At 44.7% G+C, this 15,714-nt stretch overlaps 1 protein-coding gene across 3 annotated transcripts in view; it reads right to left on the bottom strand.

Annotated features, from left to right (window-relative positions):
- The window catches only part of LOC138922904 (rho GTPase-activating protein 20-like), a 97,059-nt gene that overhangs the window by 15,247 nt on the left and 66,098 nt on the right, over positions 1-15,714 (bottom strand). For all 3 annotated transcript variants that reach the window (XM_070259337.1, XM_070259336.1, XM_070259338.1), the window contains 8 exons: positions 15,037-15,192; positions 12,140-12,309; positions 10,601-10,762; positions 7,728-7,837; positions 6,164-6,353; positions 4,657-4,954; positions 2,320-3,760; positions 509-709 (listed from right to left, as the gene is read on the bottom strand). In XM_070259337.1, the coding sequence (XP_070115438.1) occupies positions 3,612-3,760; positions 4,657-4,954; positions 6,164-6,353; positions 7,728-7,837; positions 10,601-10,762; positions 12,140-12,309; positions 15,037-15,192 (1,235 nt within the window). In that variant the 3' untranslated portion in view covers positions 509-709; positions 2,320-3,611. The remainder of the gene's footprint in view (positions 1-508; positions 710-2,319; positions 3,761-4,656; positions 4,955-6,163; positions 6,354-7,727; positions 7,838-10,600; positions 10,763-12,139; positions 12,310-15,036; positions 15,193-15,714) is intronic.

The following is a 15,714-nucleotide window of genomic DNA, read 5'->3' as shown; positions in this document are numbered from 1 at the left end:
CTTAATATCCTCTTAATCTTGTTCTTTGTTGTTAATTAGAAAACCAACTGATTTTTGTAGAGTGTTACTACCCTTAAGTCCCGTAGGAGATACCAAATAGAACCCATTAGGGGTTATGATAGGAGTTGGTTTTCCTATCTTGAAACAGTAGGGTAACAAGTATTGAGGCAGGTGGGAATATGAAAATGAAGCACTGCCATCCGTGAGCAGTACAATGAGTAACCCTGGATCCACCTCTAAAGGCATTGAGGAAAAGTAGGGATTTTCCTGAAGGTTTAGTGGAGGCCAGAGAATAGCTATCACAAAGCACACCTGAGAGCAAAGCTTCTTCAAAATCCCCTTCGAGTAGCTCTGTCTTCCTAGATTTCCATTCCTTTTGGCAACTGCCCCAACTCTCTCTTCTCCCTCTCTGCTCATTTTCCCCAGTCAAGCTCATTTCTCTCTGCATCTTTCTTCTCCAAACCCCCTCAGCTTGCATATCCACCCAGTGATAAATACCAAGCCCCACCTCGTGGTCATCCACTCCTCTGCAGCTTCTCAAGGTTGCCCCAGGACTCTGAAGCACCAGCATTCTTTCCATCTAGCATCACTTTGGAACGTAGTTAGTGACGTAACTCATCGGTGAACAACATGGGCTCTAAATTCTGACTTCATCTTCGCAAACCGGGTGACCTCAAACGATATCCTTCCTCTGGAGCTGTTTTCCAATCTATAAAATAAGGATAATATAAGTACTTGGCCAGCATGATTGCCATGAGTATTAAATGCGATGATGCCTGCAAAATGCCGGTCTGTAGTGACTGTGCAGTAACTGTTAGCCATCAGTACTATTATTCATCTGCTGGAAAATTCTATGAGGTCAGTAGGGCAGTGGTTCCTGTTTTGATATGAACAAAGCAAGGACCCCAGTGGTGAATTGATTTGCTCAAGGTTGTACAAGACAGGCAGCCAAGCCAGAGGTCAAATCCCATCCCTTGAGTCCAGAGCCTTTGGATTTCTGCCCAATTTCTTAAGGTCAAGACCTGACAAGCAAGTGCTGGTGAATGGGGTCCCCCACAGCTTGGATGCTGTTTAAGAATTCTGAGGAGAGGCGATACCCCTTCCTGGCTTCAGTTTTCAGTGCCAACATTAAATTATGATGATGTATGACATGAGATTGTGTCCCCTGCTGGCCCCTGAAAGTTGCATTTCTTCTGAGGGCGACTAGAGAGGATCCATTTTGCTGTTCTCAGTAGGTCTGGAGTGACCTACTCTAGTCCCTCTGCTTGGGACACAAAGCTCATTGCCCTCATGAGCCATTTCTCACAGCAGCCACTCAGGGACTTCCTACATACTTCTAGTTTGCCTGGATGGTGTCATCACTTCATTAAAATACAGAATTAAAGTTTGTCACTGGACACCCAGCCAGCTGTCAGGATCCCCCCCTCCTCCTGCCAATGTCACACACTTGGTACTTCCTAGTACAGTGTGGTGTTTAGGGAATTCTGGAGTCAGACAGATATGAGTTCAAGGTCTAGGTGTGACACTAAATGTGGACTTGGTTCAATTTTTCAGCCTCTCTGAATCTCCATTTCTTCATCAGTAAAATGGGTATTTGGATAATGAAAAGCAGGCAGTTAATACTTCCTCAGACTCTGGTAGTTCATGAGATTGTGTCAGTGAGATATGACTACACTAATGTCACATAACAGATAACCATATACCTTAGGGGCACATGACAATCAACAATCCACAGAAGAACAAATGTAAGTAGCCAACCCAAATGTGGACAGACTTCCCTGCATTAGTAAACAAAGCATGTCCAATTAAAGAAAACCCAAGATACCATTTTTCATCTATACTTAATGGGAACTCTTTAAAAGATAGACTTTACTTTTTAGAACAGTTTTGAGATTGATAGAAAATTTAAGAAAGACAGCACAGAGAGTTCCCATACACCTCTGTTCTGGTTTGCTATTACTAGCATCTTACCTCAATCGGGGATATTGGTTACAACAGATGAAATTATACAGGTTCATTGTTATTAACTAGATGTATGACTGTTGATGCTGACCTTGATCGCCTGGCTAAGGTAGTGCTTGTCTGTTTTCTCCACTGCAAAGTTACTGCCCCCTCTTTCCATACTGTGCATTTTAGGAAGGAATTCCATGCACAGGTCTCTCCCTGGTTGATGCCCCCTCAGCTCTCAGGATCAGGGCAGAAAAAGGAAGATGTGCACAGCTGACTCTCTCCCAGTTCAGGCCTCATCCTGATGCAGTACCACGTGACCTATATAGTGAGGGGTATGTCTTCAATAGCAAATATTTACTGAATACCTACCTGGTGTTGAGTCTGGTGGTTGGCAGTGGAATCCCAGGCTGTGCTAGACAGCCTCATCCCTGCTCAGGGAGCTTGCCCTGAAGTAGGAACATTAGGGTGGGAGGCATACATGGGGCCATCCTTCCCCAACTTCACCACTGGAGACAGGGAGGCCAGAGAGGACACTGCTGCACTCATGGGTCTGTGATGGGATGAGCGTTGTGGGATGATAGGAGAGCAGGGAATCAGAGGCAACACGAGAGCTGAGGGCACCTGGGAATGACGTGAAGAGTCCTCGGGTTTAGGCAAAGATGTAGAAAAGTCCATGAAACGATATAAACAGAGGAGGATGGAGATAAACAACATGACCTGGGAGAAGTGAACTACCAGGGAAATGAGATTAGAATTCAGGAATTACGAGACCCTGGCAGGGCAAGTGCCTTAGGAATCCCAGAAGATGTGCTTTGGTTTGTCAGGTGGAGGGGCTTGGTCATCGGTTGAATGTGATCTACTGAGGCTGCTGGAAAGGAAGACAGGGAGAGGCCACATGTCAGCAGGGTGAGAAGTGAAGTGTGGGTGAGAGAGTTGACAGAGGGAGGACAGATTCCCCTCCAGGAAACCTTGCATGGGAAGTGTAAGATGGAGGAGTCCAAATCTGGATGTCCTTCACTGTGTGTCATAAAAATAGAATAATGTTAATTTGTATATTTTTGTCACAGGAGAAGATAAATTCAAAGCTTATAGATTGATTACCCTTTAAAACATTAACTGTTTATGTCCAACAAAGAAAATTTGCTTCTTTGGCCCCAGCTTGGTGCCATAAAAGTACTATACTCAAAAACATTCTTTACCACCTTACTGGTCTCCTCAGTAAGATGAGTTTAATAACATTTGGACTCAAGTTTAGACTCTAGTGTGTGAGATTCATGTGTTTAACTTTGTGAAAATTGGTCTCTGACACGTTGGGAGCTTATTTCCTGAGATGTCTGAGAGGATCCTTCCATCTAATCTACTGACCCTGTGGTGACTGAGGACTGGAATCTTCAAGCTCAGGAATTACTGTTCTTGAGTCCTGAGGTGATTCCCAGGAGCTACAAAAACTTTACTTTTCTGACCCTGTATTTTTCTAGAAATTCACCACCCCCACACACTTTTTTGTTACAAGGGGCTGAAAATAATTTTGGGGGCATTAGCTGACTGGTGTCTACGTGATGAGAACATAACGGAGGTAGTAGAATTTTGGAGAAAGTGTTCTTGGTGGGATATTACAGGAAGGAAAGGAAAGGAAAGGGTCGAGTATGATTATGGAGACTCTAATCTTCAGTGACTGAAAGCATTGCAGACAGGGAGCAGGGTGGACCCACGCCACGTGGGGCTTCGGCGTCATTCTGCAGTTGTGCCTTTTTGTAAGTCACTATCACTCTCACTGGCTTGGATTCGAGAGGTTGCTTGGTTGACACTCCTGAAATGAAAAACCAACGATTGTCTTAGTATAAGCATATTCTCAGATACTAGACTCATCTCATTGCGATGAAGTGGATTTTCCTAAAGACTTCCTCAGAGCATTGAGGTAAATGTCTGAAACCAAGAAATGTCAAAAATAGGAAGGGGCTCATGATACAGGCCCCCGGGTTCTGAATCTAAACTCTACCTTCTAGAATGGACTCCTGCCCGTTAGCTGTGATTAGCGAGGTGCCAATAATACCAGCTCTAGCCTCAGGGGCACTTCTACTAGCCTTATTAAATACTTTTTCACAAATTTATTTTACATCCACTATCTTATTTAATCTTTACAACAATCCTAAGATTTAAACATTATTACCCCCTACAGTTTAGAGATGAAGAAACTGAGAACGAGCTAGAATAATTGGCCAAAGATCAAACAGCCAGGAAATGGTAGCACAGGAGTTTGCAGTACTCTGAAAGGTTGTCTGACATCAAGTCAGCTCCTTTTTTCTCAATGATGCTGCTCCTCTTAATCTGTTTCAAAGAGCACTGGAATTCCTCGGTGCTTCAGGGACCACTGAGCAGCAGCGCCTCGGGGCCCTCACTCTGGTTTCAACCAGAGCACATCTATTATACACATAATAGATTGGAAGTTTTGTTTGAAAAAGTTCCCAGACACTCTATTATCCCATGATGTCTCCTAAAGCTGTTACGAGCTGCACCAGCAACTTCTTGAAGTCAGAGACCTCGACTTCTTTCTTTGGTCTCACAACAGTGTGCAACCCTGCCTGACCTGTGAGCCAGCCTGTGGAAGGAGGAGCAGGTGGGAATCACTGCCCTTGGGATGTGCTCTGGGATCCCCCGTCTAGGTATCTCCCATGACCCCTGGCGGCCTCGCTGCCTGTTTCTCACCGAAGTTAGTCGAAGGATCTGCAGGCTTCTTGCTGCCATCACAATGCATGGAGCTCTCCCCCAGGAGGGAAGCAATGTCTTCTCCGAAGTCAGTCGAAGGATCTGCAGGCTTCTCGCTGCCATCACAATGCATGGAGCTCTCCCCCAGGAGGGAAGCAATGTCTTCTCCGAAGTCAGTCGAAGGATCTGCAGCCTTCTCGCTGCCATCGCAATGCATGGAGCTCTCCCCCAGGAGGGAAGCAATGTCTTCTCCAAAGATCTGGAGGCAGTTCTCAATCAAAAATTGCACAAGAGAAATCTGCAACACAAAAGGGTAAAAACGGGGTGTTCTTTTTCATATGGCATAGTTATAAATCACATTTCATACATGAATCTTGGCTCTAACAAAAATTGTGAAAGAATACTAAGAAAAATTCAGAGAACCAGTTTTCTCTAAGAACGAACTGTGATACTTTCGTGAGTACTTTGGGCACAGGTTTTAAAATACTTTTCATCAGTGGACTAAAGGCATAATTTGTGGTCTAGTTTAAAAGCTAACATTTTTATATCAATGGTTACATCTTGAAAACAAAGGCAATTTTCAAATGTAACCCACATAGGATGTTTGGGGGAAGATGTATACTCTCTTATGAAATTTTATCTGTTCGTTTTCATTAAAAATTTTTTCCGGTTTTGTTGAGATATAGTAGACATATCGCATCTTAGGAAAATTTATAAAGCACCCAATAGACACGGATACGTGAAATTCATTTGTAAGTTTAGGTGCTGCTTCAACTTGGGCAGCAGAGATTTCTGTGGGTTTTTGTGAGGGAAGAAAGCAGCTGGAGAGACACCATTCAGTTTGTCTGGCTGCAGCCCCTCCTCTTGCATTGCCTGCCCCACCCTTACTTTCTGGGAAACTCTCTTGGGAAACAGCTATGATCTTATTGGGCATGTTGTAGCTCTGATGGGATGTTCTGGAAGCTTTTACTAGTTTCCTCACCCTATAGCAGAGGCAAAATAGTAGCCAAGTATTTTTCTGAATGAGCCACAGCTGGCAGAGGAAGGTCAAAGTGTGTGGAGCCATGGGTGCTCATATTGCCCAAGCTGCCTAGGATGTGCCAGTAATGACCAGAGGAGCTGGGTGTTGTCGCCATCGTGTGATGAAGAAACCATGGCTTGGAAACTTTGCCCAGGGTTACACATCCCTCGGTGATTAGGCTGAGAGTTGAACCTTGGCTTGTCACATTCCAAAGCCCAGGTTCTCTTCTGTCATATCGGGCCGCTCCTCTCTCTGCTGTTCAGTCGGTCCAGAGTTTAGTCTCATGGACACGAAGGGAGGAGAGACTCCACTGCTCACAGTTCCCCCTTAACAACCCTCCTTCCCATCCCCACAGAGGAGGATAAATGACTCTGCCACTCAATGGATGCACTTTCAAAAACTGGTCTGTCAGAGTTAACACCGTCCATTTTGGGTTCCAAGTGGGGACTCTGACCCCTAGGGCACGCAAATGAGAGCTTTCATTACCTTTCTTGTGATGTCACTTTCGAAGTCTGCGCTGCAGGCATTGGGCAAACAAAGAATGCTTGGGGCTATGCAGGTGGCTAAGTTGTAAGCTGTCATCTGATTGACGGACGAATGCTGCTGAATGTTGTGCAGCACTCCAAAAAGATAGCGCAGGAGTGCTGCATTGGCTCTGGGCAGCTCGTCCAAAAGCCTAAAGACACAAAAATGGACCTTTAAAGACAGCACGTCATTTTGCTTAGGAAGTTGGAAATACAGAGAAAGGGAACAGAGGACTTCTTTGTAGAGCAGGCACAAGGCCCAGTGAACATGCACGAGAATGCAGAAATGGCCCTCCTAAACATGCTGCCTGAAATATTTCCCTGAAACGCCTAGAACGTGTTCTCATTTGGGCACATCTTATTAATATCGAATTTAATCTAAATATATTTTAAAACTCTGAAACATTGCAGAAACTCTTCAATTCAAGTTCACAAATCTCATTGATTAAACCAAACAGTGATGAAATTTGAAAGGCTCCCTTTGTTTTGAAGGTAGCAATATAGGAACACTGTCTCAGGGTAAGAGCCCAGCAAAGTTCCAGGCAAAAATGTTTCACTGAGTTCAGTTTCTGAACCAGATAAGAACTTCTCTGGCTAGTTAAGTGTTTGACAAAGGTAAGACCATATCCCTGGCAGATTGGTCCTTTAGCATCTCTCTTGGACCAAAGGATTTCATCTGCTCTCAGTTTCATATTGTCAAATAAAAATGGCAAGTAATAGGATATAGTGGAATATATGAGGAAGCCATTCTGGTGTAAACCTAATTCGGGCCTGACCTTGTCTTTCCAAAAGGGCCTGACCGAGGCCGTTGAGCATGCATTGTATATCTGCTTTAGAGATTCCCTATGGCAAGAGCAAAAGGACCTTGAGATAAAGTTGCAACTTCCCTCCCCCTCCCACCGTTGGTGTCTCCTTAAGGATTAAGCATCTTTCCTTAGGCTAGAAACTCACTGCTGTGTTCACCTGTGACCACCCAGCTTGAGACAATAGACTTGCCTCCTGCTGCGCCCTTGGAGATAGCAGACCCACTACCTGCTGTGTCCAGCAAGTGCTGTGCCGACAGGGCAATCTTGTGACTATTGTGGGAGGGACATTTCAATCATGTGAAACACCCTCTTTGAGGGTATATAACCACCCTATGTACCCCCACTTCTTTGGAGTGCTCTCTTCCTTTGTGGAAAGACCTCCCGGGTTATAATCCTAAAATTTCAGCTCAGAATAAACTCACCCACATTTTCATTTATAGATTGGTTATGGATTATTTTCGTCGACAACATATTCAGAAGGTGTAAAATGGTCAAGGATTCCTTATTAACAAGACTAGGAGAAGAACAAGAACTCAATAAGAGCAGTAAGGCATGCCTCTATTTTTGAACTGGCCTCCGTGGGAGTGGTCAAATCCAACTCTTTGGCATTGGTCATCATTTTAGTGGACAAAGCTGTAAAGTATAAGCTAATATTTTCCTAAGAGTATGTTGATTGTACTTTTCAGGTGTGCCCCAGTAGAGTAATCATAGCATCGTTACCTCTGAGTGGCAGCGATTTTCTCCTCCTCGTTCTCTCCATCAGTTATAGTGACCCATTTAGCATAGAGATCAGATGTAAAGACGCTCCCTGGGATGTTTCGAAGAAAATCCTTACACACATCAAAAGAAGAGTATTATTCTTATGGCAAATACATATTGGACAAATTACAGGGAAAACATGCAGTTGAAAAGTTGAGTTTCTGTCCCCACTTCCTTCTCAGGCTCCCCACACTGTGACCCACGCAGCGCTCAGCTCCACCTCTCCACTGACTTGCACACCCTGAAGTGGGTGCTTGGACTTCTAAAACTTAGAAGCATCAAAGCAGAGTGGGCCACAGTGGGAGTGAAGAGAAAGCCCCCTTCCATCACCTGGAACTTCCTCTTGGTGTCCATTTTAGTAAACTAGTGGAAACTGACAAGGTCCGGTGAGACGTCATCCTCAATCCTGCTAGTTTCTTGAGAAGAAATACCCATCCCCGTTTGAGACACAGTGCTTGCTCTTAACTCAAGCAAGAGAAGTTCCGAAACAAACCAAACGCGCACCCCCTCGTGCTCTCGCACACATATTAAGAGAGAACTGAGCCTTCTGACTTGAGGTATGTGTGCTCCTTGGGAGAACACTGCGTCACAATAGCCTCGTTCTTCCTGGTTTTAACTGTATGAACGTTCGATTCTGCAGACTGGGAAGCAGCAGACATTGGAAATATATCAAAATCCCCAATGGGTAACACTGTGTTACCCCTTACAGTCTGTGAGTGGGACATACAGATCCTTCCAAAAGAAGAAACTTACTAAAAACTTAGATACATCGCAACTTCAGGCCTCTGAGTATCAGGGCTACAGACGCACAAATGTCAGCTTCCTAAGTGGAGGCCTGGAACATCTGTCACTTTAGAGGGCTGAGGAACAAGTTTAATATCGTAGAATTGGGCCTATTAAAATTTACGGAAGCTTTAATGCTTGTGCAAGACTGAGGGGAAGTTGTCACATTGTCTTGCTAACTTCCAAGCACACCTAGCTTCCATTGTTCTCACTCAGCAGCACACGCCTTCTCTTAGTGGTGGCTTGCTCAAGAAGTGCCTCAGGGCAACTATCCTAATTAGAATCTAATGATGGTTCACTCATGCTAATACCTATTGAGCTGCTGTTAGTGCCAGGCACTGTTGTGAGCACTGGGGACAGAGCAGAGAAGCCAATGGACAGAGTCCCAGTCCTCTCACTTTGACTATGTTGATTGGTGTGTGGTACCCAAGGTATTGTAGCTAGCCATGGTAGTTAGTGCTTTTCACCGTGTTTCCTATGGAGTGCTTCCAATATATTTGGAGGGAGGAAGCAGTCCAACTCTGGCCGGCTCTTCGAGTCTGGGAGCATGCAGGAGGGCCCTTGCCTCATGCGTACCACACTACATGCACTCGGAGCATGTGTCTCCTCTCTGTTTCCTGAACCCTGTTCTGTGGGAGCCCATTGGTGAGGCTGAGTGTGGTGAAGCCAGAACATTACCCGAGCAGAATATGCCAAGGGTATTCACTGCTGGACCTCTATTTTTAGACAGCTCAATGGCAGACTCAATGTGGTCCTGATGACGTACTCATTTCTGGTTTAGGTCAACACTCCAGTTCACTGGGCGTGGTATTATCAAAGCCAAGTTGCAAAGTCTGATTCCCCACCAAGATCAGTCAACTTTAGGAATGTCTAAGAACTATACCCACGAGTGGCCACCCCCTTGCTAGTCTGTACTTATAACAGACAGATAGGCAAGACTCTGCTGATGGGCAACTCTAACTCTTGCTGGAAAATCAGTTCCAGGTGTGCACCTCACAGAAGGCAACACTCAACTTGCTATTTGCATGCCTAGTGTATATTTCTAATCATCCCAGTGTCACAGTGCTCGACTCTAAGCCACTTCTGAACTGTCCCTATATATGACAGAGCTGAACAATCATGGGGAACAAGGAAAGACCAAATGGAATCTCGATTATAAGAGAATTTTAATAACCTATTGTAGTCATTTCTACTTATGACATTCCTCTTTAGAGCTGTTAACAAATACCAAGATGGATTGAGTCAATTCTTTCCCTGTTCTATGATTCCCTTCATAGAAACATAACTGGATATTTGTGATTTAGCTGTATCATTTAAAAAACTTTTTTGTATAAATCTATTGAATTTTCAGAATTCCAAACAAATTTTCGTTGCTGCACCTACTTTAAAAGTCAGATTTATAAGAAGCATGTGGTAGGAGCTTGTTACTGTGTGACCATAATCGTGGGTGGTGGGTTAAGCATAACAAACGTTAATAAAGGATGCCAAATTTGGTAAGGGTGAAAAGGCAAAAAAAGTGAAGTCACCCCTACACTACTTTTCAATTAAAAGAGACAGGCAAAAGGAGGATGAGGAAGTGAATGGAGCTTTTGGTCACTCATTGAGCATTTTTTGATTCATTGAATGACAAATGTTGGCTTACTGACTACGGTCAACCTCTCTATCTATTTTCAGATGTTTCATACGAATTTTCTTTTGTAAACTTTGCTTTCATTAGGACAATGGTGAAGAAGTCATCAAAAACAGGATGTTTGTTCTGGTAAACGTTCTGTATATCTAAGTGTGTGTTTAGGATTTTTATTATTATTATTCTGGGATAATGTTCAGGAATGAAGAAGGAGAAGGCGGTGTGTGATGAGAAAGGAAAGTATATCTAACATTTGGGGCTTTTAACACCCAAACTAACGCCCTTAAATTTGGACTTCATGAAGTGTTTTTCAGTTTCTCAATCTATTATGCCTATTATGGTTCCTGGGCAATCACGGTGAAGGAAATTGATCATGTACCTTCAGAGTTACGCTGTGTGTGGATAATGCTAGAAGTTTCCCTACCTTTAAGACAGATGCGACCACAAGAACAGATTCACAGTCCAGGTTCACTTTGTCCCCAGCATTTAATGTCTCCTTTAGGGCTCTGCATGATTTTATATTGGCTGATTTTCTGAATATGCCCTCTGTGAGCGGCCCTTTTTGCTTGATAAAGCAAAGCATATCCTATAGGGAAGAAGAGAAAGGAAAAATCAATGGCACCTCGTATCCAGGAGCCCAGAGCACCCGCTCCCCGCTTGTCGGAGCTGGGGTAAGCGAGGTGCAGTGCTGGAGGTGGGGGCATGCAAGCAAACGTGGAATTTTTTTTCTCAGTGTCTCTATTTTCTACCCAACCATCCCTTCTACATTCATATGCTGAAGCATTTCAAACAGTTGTTAAGTCAGATTTTCCTTTTCAGTGAATTGACACTTTGGAATCAAACTTCCCTGCTTCCAGGCCTTTGTGGAATCACCCGCTCCTACTCCACCAATCTTTCCTCATCGTGCCCTAATATAGCTGCTCTTCCCCAGCTATGGAAATCTTTGTGCCATACCCGTGTCCCATTGTTCGTTCCCCTTTAAGGGGCTGCGTACCCCATTTCTACTTCCTGGATTGCGTTCCCTCTTTTAAAATCGGGCTCTCCAAACCCCTCTCCTCCTCCTCTAATTACATCCTCTTCTCATCACTCTTTCCTTTCCTTTTGCTGCATCTTCATGTCCTCTGCTTGTGGTGCAGAAAGGCTCTAGGTATTGGAGTCAGGTAATCCAAGGGACCCGAATCCTATGATGCTACTACATCTTGGCTGTGTGGCCTTGGGCACAGTGTACACTTTAGTGAGGTTACTTTTTTTTCTCGTTTGTGAAGTGGGAATGATGATAATCATAGCTACCCCCTAAATTTGCTGTGAAACTTGCAAGGACTGAGGTAGTAGGAGCATGGGACTGGCATGACACATTTCTTCATCGTTACCCTAAAATTCCCTAGATCTGGTAGAGTGCTTGGAGAGATACTGGACACTCAATAAATGTTGACAGTGACAATTCCATACACCAATTTGAGTTAACACAGGCCAAATTCTGTGGCTGTCACTTGACACATTCTATTTGGATGAAAGGATCCACATATGCCAGAGGCTGAGTCTGTATGCTTCAGCACTGGAAATACAGGTCAAAGTCACCTGAGAGATTCTGAGAAGTGAGACTGAGTAGACTCAGCTGAAGGAGGCTGAAGACTACTGTGGAGTTCAGAGAAGATGAGACGGGGTGGACTCTCGGAGACTCCTCCACATAGAGCCCATTTGCATTGATCTGAGCAGGCATATGTGGGCCTTTGCTGAAACCTATGGAATGGACAAGGGTATCTTTTCCTTGTCGTGTTTGCTTTAGGACTCTGCAGTACCTAAATCACATTTTATTCTCTGAAGTAATATTAGCAAAGCTTTTCCCCCAAAGCCAGCGGCTGTCTAAAGATTTCTCCGTTTAGGGATAGATTTAAACGAGACACTTGACTTCTCAGAGTTCTCTGTCCTCAGGAAAGCCACAGAAGCCCAAAATGAAACCCACCAGAAGAGAAGGGGGCAGGCTGTCACGTTCGCACACATCCCCGAGGCTGACGCCGAAGAGCTGCCCTGGCTTTGGGGATGGTGGCGTCACGTGTGGAAGGTCCTGGCAGGCGCTGGAGCCGCGCCGGAGGGCCCAGTTGCCCATAAAATTCCTTCTCACTGACTTCTGGCCTGAATCCAAAGAAGAAGTGAGATTATCAGTAGTAGTTAGTTTAATTTACTTACGGCACATTCATTGCGATGGCAAGAAGAAAGAGGAGCTGAGTCAGCTTTTGCACAGAATTTCCCACGTTCGGAAATTGGCCAACTGCATCCTTGTGGTGTTAATGTGCTCTTCTTCCCCTCATCCTGCAAACCTAGAGGCTTGCTCAGACTCGGGGTCACTTCTTCCAGGGGAAATGCTTCCTAGGCAGTGCTCTCTCCTGCCTGTTGTATGAGACACTTCACTTGTACTTGTCCGTGTTTTCTGATGTTTAGTATGAACAGTGGATTCAGGTGACAGATCACATTTCAAAAGCTAACCAGGTTTGGTTTTCAAATCAAGCAGAGTTTGGCAATCATCTGCTTTCATAGTAAGTCTCCTCCCACTCTTAGATTCCCTGTTTGCTTTCTGAACGCCCAACCATGGTCAACGTTCTTTCAGCAAAAGGATCTGCCTTGCAAGACACAACCTGCCTGAGCCCACTTCTCAGCCGGCCTCTGACCTCTGCTCCGGGGGCCACAACGCTCAGGCAGCTCCATGATGACTATCAGCAGTCAGGGTCCTTGGGAAGTAGTCATTAAATGCTGGCTATGTGGTAAGATTCCAGGTGGCCGTGTTTCTTCGGACACCCCACAAAGCTACCCAGAGATGATTTTTAACTACCCAACAGCCCCTGTCAAAAGAATGCTTTTCAAAGGAAAGGCGATCAGCAAGGAAAAGCTGAGTTCCAAGTTTCTACTGCTCAGCTATGAATGTTTACCTAATAAGGTACCTTAACATTTGTTTAAATCACATGTTTATACCGAATACTAAAAATGTCAACAGAGGAGCCAAGTTGTAGAAGGATAAACAGTGAAGCAACATTTCACCAAGTAGCCTTCAACGCCCAACCACTCGGCCTTCCCGGGAAGGAGTGAGTGCATCTCCATGTCCACTCACGTGGATGCAGTGCTCCTGGGGCTGGACCAGAGAGAGCAGGATCCGAGAAACAGAAGGCTCCTGGTTCTGCCGCTTAGTCAGATAAGTTTACTCAAAACTCTTTGAGCTTTGGTTTGGTCTACTTTAATGTAAATGATGCTACCTACACCTCTTTGGACTAAATACTAGAAGGTCCCACTCAGCATAAGGCATGGCTCATAGCAGCCTTGATAAATCTCATCTCCCTCACTCAGAGGCCTAAGGAGGCCTAGACATCTGTCTCCTCCCCCCAAAGCAGACCCCACCCCCATTCTCCGTTTGATTTCACTGCCTCCAGAAGGTAGCAGTCATGAAGGAATGCCACCACTCCCCTAACTAAGGCTTCCTCCTGCCTGGCATTCATACCCCTACCATTTTAAAGAGAGAGAAGAAAGCCAATACATTCTTAACTCCAGGAGAAGATTTCTATATGTCTGCATGTACAAATGTTTGTCTCAGATACACGTTCAAATATAGGTTGAGTTGTTGTATGCAACCTGGTTTTCCTACTCTTAACCTGATTTGATTATTTCTGAAACTATCCAAATGTATTCCATTATTCAGCTTAAACAAGAATGCTCTGAAGAAGAGTGCTCTATCCCTTGATACAAAGCTACACATTCAGCTACTCTATGAGCATAGACAGAAAGTATAGACAGTGAGCTAACATCTGTTGCCAATCTCCTTTCTGCTTGAGGAAGAGTGGCCCTGAGCTGACATCTGTGCCTATCTTCCTATATTTTGTATGTGGGTCGCCTCCACTGCTTGGCTTGATGAGTGGTGTAGGTCAGCACCTGGGATCCAAACCCACAAACCCTGGGCCACCTAAGTGGAGCGCACTGAACTTAACCACTACACCACCGGGCTGGCCCCCAAAACCTAGCTAGTTTTAAACAGTCCTGGCAAGATTTAGGTTAGTGTTTCCTCATGCTCCAATTAGGGTGTGTGTATTAAAAAATAAATTTTTTGAAACTTTATCCTTATAAAATAACAATCATAATAAAAATACTTTGAAGTAGAAATTCTATTCTGGCTCAAATACTTCCCAAATAAATAAAATGTCTTCTTCAGAGAAAGAAATATCAATGGGAGAATATTGGAGTGGTAGGGGAAAAAAATGACAAGAAGGAAGATAAAAAAGCCCTGACCGTAAACATTCAGTCTAGTTTTGGTCTCGCCCTGGGTCTGAAGCAGACGTGGAAAGCGAGCTTGCTGTGGGAACAGACTTGAGAGTCCAGTTCTCTCTGGAATCCCAAGGCCACTTCAGCCGAAGCCCAGAAGAGAGTCCAGTTCAATTCCATAACTCTTCGCTCCACTGGAGTTTTTGATTCCAGGTGTGTCTAAGACATGTGGTCATTTGGTCCCCTCCCGTGACAGACCGAGATACTGGACAAATCCCTGAGATTGGGAAGGCACGTTCTCGGGTTGTAGAAGCACATGCTCTGAGAAGACACATGGATGTGCAGACACAGAACTATATGGCAACAGTGCTCTGGGGATACAGAGAAGGGAGCAACTGTCTACCTAGAAGAATTAAAAAAGAAAAAAAACCTTCCTAGAATTGAGCTGGGTCTTGATTTCAGACCTTTGGAGTTTCTCTAAGCTTGATTCTGGGCGGGTACTGGGTTCCTGTCCACACGGGCCCTCCACCCACACATGGAAAATCAGCTCTGTGTCACGCGTTTGGGAAGTGGAGACATGAGCCAAGAGAAGGCGCTTGCCGGAGGGGAGGGGCTCACCTTTCCTCTGCTGGTTTCTGGCTGGGTGCCTTGGCTTCAGGATGAATTGGCCTTGCATTTCTGGGGACTCCTGGAATGTGGAGCCCTCTGGTCCCTGTGGCAGGAGCCCAGTGGCTGGACGATGGCTCATTTTAATTATGTAGGGATGCTCATGTCCTGTACAGAGAAAAATCTAACTATGCATCAGGATGATGGTGATGGATTAGGATCAAACCTCCTTACTGTGAGCGTGTGGGCCACACCAGTGTGTGCTGCCATTCTCCCGCAGCTTCTGGATGAAGAAGGCTGTGCTCCCGAGCGAGCGCCACGTGCACCCTCACGGGCGACACCTTGCAAAAAGCAGGTGCCCAAGCAAAAGAGTTTAAAAAGGAAAGAGAAAAAGATTTTTAACCACGTTGCTTTCTTTGGAATGCATAGATCCGTAAGTGCATTGCACAATGTTGACTTTTGCTGTGTTTCCCTCCGAGAATATTTAATGCCTTCTAGTTTCTGCCTTGACACTAGCTAGATCTGTACATCTGAGGCAAATTACTTGACCTCTCTGAGCCTGACATTCATCCTTTTAAATGCTTACCCTCACACAGATTTATAAGGATCAAGGAAAATATATTAATAAACATTGGTGGTCAATGGTTTTTAAAGAATTGGACCATATATGTTCAGAATTGCTGTGATCAC

The sequence above is a fragment of the Equus caballus genome, unplaced genomic scaffold (genome assembly GCF_041296265.1).
Source record: "Equus caballus isolate H_3958 breed thoroughbred unplaced genomic scaffold, TB-T2T haplotype1-0000016, whole genome shotgun sequence".
Classification (NCBI taxonomy): Eukaryota; Metazoa; Chordata; class Mammalia; order Perissodactyla; family Equidae; genus Equus; species Equus caballus.
This window is presented reverse-complemented; position numbering and strand designations above follow the sequence as displayed.